The sequence below is a fragment of the Etheostoma cragini genome, chromosome 20, assembly GCF_013103735.1.
Source record: "Etheostoma cragini isolate CJK2018 chromosome 20, CSU_Ecrag_1.0, whole genome shotgun sequence".
Taxonomy (NCBI): Eukaryota; Metazoa; Chordata; class Actinopteri; order Perciformes; family Percidae; genus Etheostoma; species Etheostoma cragini.
The window spans coordinates 16,679,459-16,687,548 of record NC_048426.1 but is presented as its reverse complement, the minus strand read 5'-3'; the positions used below and the strand labels follow the sequence as shown (position 1 = coordinate 16,687,548).

The 8,090-nt window shown below is 33.4% G+C and overlaps 1 protein-coding gene across 1 annotated transcript in view; it reads right to left on the bottom strand.

Moving 5' to 3' along the window:
• LOC117936146 (cytosolic 5'-nucleotidase 1A-like) overlaps positions 1 to 7,856 on the bottom strand; it is an 18,365-nt gene extending 10,509 nt beyond the window's left edge. Inside the window, exons 1-3 of the mRNA XM_034858962.1 lie at positions 7,329 to 7,856; positions 5,970 to 6,137; positions 5,629 to 5,758 (exon numbers count right to left, since the gene is read on the bottom strand). Coding sequence (XP_034714853.1) covers positions 5,629 to 5,758; positions 5,970 to 6,137; positions 7,329 to 7,457 — 427 coding nt within the window. The 5' untranslated portion in view covers positions 7,458 to 7,856. The remainder of the gene's footprint in view (positions 1 to 5,628; positions 5,759 to 5,969; positions 6,138 to 7,328) is intronic.
• Between the last annotated feature and the right edge of the window lie 234 nt (positions 7,857 to 8,090).

The window sequence follows — 8,090 nt, the reverse complement described above, 5'->3', positions numbered from 1 at the left end:
GACTTATTTACAAAAACGTAATCTTTGTGTCAGGTCGGTTAGCTTTCAGTTAGGGTTATGAGGATATGATTGGAAAACAGAAGAAGACTTTATTCAACATACTATACAATGACTATTTTAACACTTCTTTCAACATACTAGACTAAGATTTTTTTCAACATACTATAATATGACTTATTTAGGAAAACCTAATATTTGAGTTAGGTTGGTTAGCTTAGGGGATGAGGATGTCCTTCAAACACAGAAGGTTTAGTGTTCAAATCCTGTAGAGTCTCTTCTACTATTTCTAAAAGCTCTTTTCCAGGAGTCAAGTACAAAAACAAGTGAAAGGAAAAGATGTGTTCCTGTGATTAATCTCAATACTTCTTCCGACATACTATACTCTGACTTTTAAATTAGTTTTTTCTACATGCTATACTATAACTGTTTTGTCACTTATTTCCACTTACTATACAATAACGTTTTTGATTTATTGTACTGTGATGTTTTTTCTTTTTGTTTGACATGCTATACTACGACTTTTTACATAATGCTTTAGTATGACATTTTTATTGCTTTTTTGGACATACTATTACCACGACATTTTTTGGACATACTATACTATGACGACATATTATAGGTTGCTTTTTGTCGATTTTGTTCAATACTATGACTTTGTAAAAACAAAATTCAAAATCCAATACTATGAGGAAATTGAGATACGTGTCAGGTTGATTAGCGTAGGGGAATGAGACTGTGGTTTGGAGGCAAAAGGTTTAGTGTTCAAATCCCTTACTTTCCAGGAATGAAGTATAAAAACAGATGAAGAGTAAAGGTAAACCCATGAGTTACTGACAGGAACACGTCAGTAACTCTTATCGCTTTTTTCGACATGTTATGAATTAAAAAAAAAAAACTTTTTCAACATACTCTACTATGATTTTTTTTTCTACTTTATCGACAAACTATGCTATAATTCTTGTAGCACTTTCTTCAAAATACAATACTATAGCAATCTCGACAGGATTTGAACACTAAACCTTCTGTCTGTACACCCTATTCATAATCCCCTACGCTAATCAACATGACACACAAAGGTCAAGTTTTTGTAAATTAATTTCCTCCAATGTCACAGTACAGTAAAAAAATCGACAATAACCCTAACTGAAAGCTAACCAACCTGACACAAAGATTATGTTTTTGTAAATAAGTCATAGTATAGTATGTTGAAAAACGTTGAAGAAAACTTTATAGTATAGTATGTTGAAGAAGGTTGAAAAAAGTCATAGAATAGTATGTCGAAAATAATGCTGAAAAAGTCATGGTATGGTAGGTCAAATTTTTTTATAAAGTCATAGTTTAGTATGTTGAAAGTCTTAGTATTGTATGTTGAAAAAAGTTTTAAAATAGTCATAGTATAGCATGTTGAAAAACGGGAGAAAATAGTCATAGTATCGTATTTTGCTAATAGTGATAAAAAGTTGATAGTATAGTATGTCAAAAAAATGATTTTTTTTAACCTTGTTCGACATACTATACTAGGCCTTTTTCAACACACTGTACTATGAATTTTTCTTCATTGATTTTTGACTAGTCTGTCATGTTGATTAGCTGGTTTAGTGCTCAAATCCTGTGGAGATCATTTATTTTCAATACCTACTTTCCAGGAATAAAGTATGAAAACAGATGAAAAAAAGGTTGTGTTCCCATGCTTTTCTAAATACTATGTTTTTATTTATTTTTACTTTTTTCGCCCCACAATATTATGATTTTTTTAAACCTTTTTGACATACTATAAATATTTTAGCACTTTTTGTAAATACAACACTAAAACTATTGTCTCCCTTTTTTTCAACATGCTATACTATGACTTTTTCAACATTCTAAACAACGACTTTACAAAATTTGACATACTATACTGTGACTTTATCAGCATTTTTTTTGACATACTATTCTATAACTTTTTTCAACATTTCTTTTAAATAGAAAACTTTGACTTTTTGAACTTTATTTGACATACTATAAAATGCTTTTTTTTGACATTACTTTTTCCCAAAAGATTTGGCACAATACTTTTTAAGCATTTCTTTCGACATACTATACTATGAGTTTTTTTTGAAAAAACATACTATACTATGACTTCTTTGACTTTTTTTGACATACTGTATCATGACTTTGTTCGACACACTGTACTATGACTTTTTTTCCAAAACCTTTCAACATAGAAAACTATGACTTTTTTCAACCTTATTTGACAAACAATACTATGCCTTTTTTGACATACTATACTAAGATTTTTTTTTTACTTTTTTTGACATACAATACTATAAACTTTTTAGCACTATTTGCAAAATACGATACTATGACTATTTTCTCCCTTTTTTCAACATGCTATACTATGACTATTTTAAAACTTTTTTCACCCTAGAATACTAAGACTTTCAACGTACTAAACTATGACTTTATAAAAAATGTTGACATACTATACTGTGACTTTTTCAGCCTTTTATTCGACATACTATTCTAAGACTTTTTTCAACCTTATTCAACATACTATACTATGCCTTTTTTCGACATACTATACTATAAAGTTTTCTTCAACGTTTTTCAACATACTTTCCAAAATTAAATACTATGAGTAAATAATTTATAAAAACTTGACCTCTGTGTGTCATGTAGATTAGCGTAGGGGAATGTGAATTGGGTTTACAGACAGAAGGGTTAGTGTTCAAATCCTGTGGGGCTTGCTGATTTTCAAAACCTGCTTTCCAGAAATAACAGATAAAAAAAAACGGTTGTGTTAACATTGCTTTATGACATACTATGATATTTATTTTTATTTTTTTTTTACATACTATATTATACATTTTTTAGCACTTTTTGCAAAATACAATACTATGACTATTGTCTCACTTTTTTCAAAATGCTATACCATGACTTTTTCAACATACTAAACGATGACTTTATCAAAAAATTCGACATAGTATACTTTTTTCCACATTTCTTCGAAATATACAACTTTGACTTCTTTCAACTTTATTTGACACATAATATGCTTTTTTTTTTCAACATGACTTTTTCCCAAACAATTTGGCATGTGAGTTTTTATAATATACTATGACATTTTTTTCGATACGACATACCATGCTATGACTTCTTTGACTTTTTTTGATATTCTGTATTATGACTTTTTTCAACCTTATTCGACATACTATACTATGCCTTTTTTCGACATACTATACTATAAACTTTTTAGCACTTTTTGCAAAATACGATACTATGACTATTTTAAAACCTTTTTCAACATACAATACTAAGACTTTCAACATACTAAACTATGACTGGTTGGTTAGCTTTCAGTTAGGGTTATTGTCGATTTTTTTCAGCACTGTGACTTTGTAAACACTTTTTCAAAATACAAAACTATAAGAAAATTAATTTATAAAAACTTGACCTCTTTGTCTCATGTTGATTAGCGTAGGGGAATGTGAATAGGGTTTACAGACAGAAGGTTTAGTGTTCAAATCCTGTGGAGCTTGCTGATTTTCAAAACTGACTTTACAGGAATAGAATATGAAAACAAAAAAAGGTTGTGTTCTCATCGCTTTTTGACATACTATGATTTTTTTGTTTTACTTTTTTCGACATTCTATATTATAAATATTTTAGCACTTTTTTAAAATACAATACTATGACTATTGTCTCCCTTTTTTCAACACGCTATACTATGACTTTTTTCAATATTTCTTCGAAATGGAAAACTTTTTGTAACTTTCTTTGACATACTATAATATGCTTTTTTTTCGACATGACTTTTTCCCAAAAAATTTGGCATTTGAGTTTTTAAGCATTTCTTTCAACGTACTATACTATGACTTTTTTGATACAACATACTATACTATGACTTCTTTGACTTTTTTGACATACTGTATTATGACTTTTTTCAACCTTATTCAACATACTAATCTATGCCTTTTTTCAACATAGTACACTGGGATTTCTTTAGCACTTTCTTCGACATACTATACTATGAATTTTTCTTCAACTTTTTTCGACATTCTATGCTATAACTTATTTACAAAAACGTAATCTTTGTGTCAGGTTGGTTAGCTTTCCGTTAGGGTTATGAGAATATGGTTGGAAAACGGAAGAAGACTTTAATCAACATACTATACAGTGAGTATTTTAACACATCTTTCAACATACTAGACTAAGATTTTTTTTTTCAACATACTATAATATGACTTATTTAGGAAAACTTAATATTTGAGTTAGGTTGGTTAGCTTAGGGGATGAGGGTGTCCTTCAAAGAAAGAAGGTTTAGTGTTCAAATCCTGTAGAGTCAATACTACTATTTCTAAAAGCTCTTTTCCAGGAGTCAAGTACAAAAACAAGTGAAAGGAAAAGATGTGTTCCTGTGAGTAATCTCATTACTACTTTGACATACTATACTCTGACTTTTAAATTAGTTTTTTTTCAACATGCTGTACTATGACTGTTTTGTCACTTATTTCCACTTACTATACAATGAAGTTTTTGACTTAATGCACTGTGATTTTTTTTCTTTTTATTTGACATGCTGTTCTACGACTTTTTACATAATGCTTTAGTATGACATTTTTATTGCTTTTTTGGACATACTATTACCACGACATTTTTTGGACATACTATACTATGACTATTGACGACATACTATAGGATGCCTTTTGTCGATTTTTTTCAATACTATGATTTTGCAAACATTTTTTCAAAATACAATACTATGAGGAAATGGCACTCCATGTCAGGTTGGTTAGCGTAGGGGAATGAGAATGTGGTTTGGAGGCAGAAAGTTTAGTGTTCAAATCCCTTACTTTCCAGGAATGAAGTATAAAAACAGATGAAGAGTAAAGGTAAAGTGATGAGAGTCACTGACAGGAACACATCAGTAAATATTACCGCTTTCGACATACTATGCTATTTTTTTTTTATTACTTTTTTCGACATATAATACTGTGACTATCTTCTCATTTTTTTCAACACACTGTACTATGACTATTTAAAAAAAGATTTCCACGTACAATACTAAGACTTTCAACATAATAAACAATAACTTTATAAAAACATTTGACTATACTATGACTTTTTCAGCATTTTTTTCGACATACTATTCTATAACTTTTTTCAACCTTATTCGACATACTATACTATGCCTTTTTTCGACACACTATACTATGAGTTATTTAGGAAAACGTAATATTTGAGTTAGGTTGGTTAGCTTATGGATGAGGATGTCCTTAAAAGACAGTAATGGTAACTCTACAGGATTTGAACACTAAACCTTCTCTTTCTGAAAGTTCCTTTCCTGGACTCAAGTACAAAAACAAGTAAAAGGAAAAGATGTGTTCCTGTGAGTAATCTCATTACTTCCTTTGACATACTTTACTCTGACTTTTAAATGAGTTTACGACATACTGTACTATGACTTTTTTGACATCCTATACTATAACTTTTTCCGACTTTTTTTTCAACTTTTTTTTTGCAGAGTATGGGAGAAAGCCCCATTGGACCATAACTAGATAATGAACAAAACGTTATGTCCCCAATTAATGTGAAAGATAAGCCACACAAAAGTTTTATTTTTACTATTCATGTGTATTTGTAACTCACTGTGATGATTGATGGTATTGATGAGTCTTAGGCCGACGTATGCATGGTTGTTGGTCATGAGCACAACATCAAAGAGCTCCTCGCTCTCAGGGTAAAGCTCCCTCAGTCGAGTGTTCACAGCCTCCAGAGCCTGGTAACACGACCAAACACAGGTTTTGGATATAAAAAAAAGACAATACCATATCATTGCAGTGGGGATGGATATGTGTGTAAGTATGAGTGGGTTGGTATGTTACACTCATTACTCATTTACCGCCTCCAGAGATACAACCTAACACATAAAACTCGGAATACCAAGGAATCCCTCTACATTGGGTTGATAATGTGCGTGTTTCTCTGACCTTGACAAAAGAGAAGGCAGGACCGGGGCTGAAAGGCTGCGTTTCATGCTCCACCTGATACTTAATGTACTCTTCCATGCCCTGCTGCTCGTACATCTGCTGCTCCTTCTCCATGTTGAAGAGGACTCGTGCTGACACACCAATAGTGATAGCATTCTCTGGCTTGGGCTGGAGGAGTAGAGTGTGAAAAAATAAATAATTTAAATCCAGAGTTGTTCTTCACAAACATATCTGCCTTATTTAAATGATTTTGGTACCAACTTTTCTGCCTGTAGGGATACAGTACGTTATTCATATTTTGAGCAGCAGCAGAAGAATATTGGATACATGTTTGCTTATTTTGTGACAGTTCACTGTGCAAAGGTATGATTTTTTAAAGGCTTTATTGCCAATTGTGGGCAAACTGAGTTAGCTAATGTGACAAATTAGAAGTGACGATGTAATGTGAATTATTTTCCTCTGCAAGGAACTGCAGGCCCACCAGGCTGGTTGACACCTGTTAACTCTTTGGAGGCTCTGACAACAACACAAAATAGTGCTTAAACTGTCATATTTTGACGGCCATATCCACAATTTAGTTTTGTTTTGTAACACATTTTAACTAGTTTCAAGTATTCTGAATTTGAAACCGATATTACTGTGATTTCAGACAGATTTAAAGACAAGATTAATCTGTAAAAACTGACATATTTCAGCCTAAAACCTGAGGGGAAAATGTATATATGGGATGAACACTTACCTTCTCTGCTTTAAGATTATTAAACAGAGACTGCATGTCCAAAATTACAACTGAGGCAACTTTCTGCATCCTGCAAATGCCTGACCTTCTCAACACAGTTGTGTCTCCAGGTAAGACATCCAAATGAGCCAATATCCTTTACGGACAACCATGAACCTGATCTGAAACAAGAGCCCTCCTTGCTTTGCTTAGTTTTCAGTTGACACAATAACGCCTGGCTGAGCCTCTGTTTCCCATTTCACCCAACTACACCCCCACTTAACCTTCTTTTCACTAAGGCCTCAAATGCAGTACTTACTAGTAAACCTGGTAGTAACCCTCCTGCTGATGCAGCTAGGCTTTGATCAAGTTGAGAGGTCAGATCAGTCTTGGCCACAGTGAAATAAGCAGCCTTGAAAGATGAACACAAGTGTGTCTTGGTATGCCTTAAATAAGAGCAACGTAATTCTGCTCCAAAGTGATGGAAACAACATTACATTTACTTCATTATTCACTTGTAATATGTGCAATGAGCATCCTCTTTGTTGTCAACATCTCTAATACTTTACAAAGGCCTGATAACTCATAGAAACTGCACCTGTAAATGGATGCTGCATGAGGAAGACTGCAGGAATACTCACTGATTTAGGTTTCCTGGCGAGGGCTGAGGGCTTCAAAACTGTCCTCGCATCTTCCCAGGGGTCTTGGCTACTGCTGCTGGTCAAATCCTGTTCACTGGCGGTCAGAGTGTGACAGTTTCTTAGACTCATCTTACCTCTTTGGCTCAATTCTCTGCTATCTTCCTCAGGCCCCCACTGTCCCAGTGTGACACCTAATAGCGCTTATATACTAGTTGCTTTCTCTCTGTGGGAGGAGTTCCCCAAAAAATCCTTACTCACTCTTGTCTTTGCAAAATTTGAATTTGTTGTTGTTGCACTCTGATGATGAGATCACTCTGGCTGTAGCTGCAGAGGCACTTTAGCTAAGTGCTACTTTTCTTTAAACGCAGGATGTTGCAGGATGAGGGAGAGATGTAGAGAGATTTAGAAAAAGCTGTTTACATTTCCCCTTATCTTTAGCATCATGCGCATTGTATTCCTTGTTCAGCTTTTCTGTGCTTGTTTTTTTTCTGTGTTCCTCTCTCTCGCTCTCTCTCTCACAATCTCACACATAGATACTTACTCCCACACACACACACTCACGCACACACATTTGCACACACATACACACACACACACACAAACACACACACACTACTGGCCATTTTGCATCCTCCGCCTTTTTAACCCTTTCAGTGTCTAATTTCCTGAAGCAGCATCAGAGCATGTGATTTTCTGTATGTGACAACTAGTTGATGCACCCTATAGGACAAAACAGGCCGGTGTGTCAGAGCACTGCAGTCA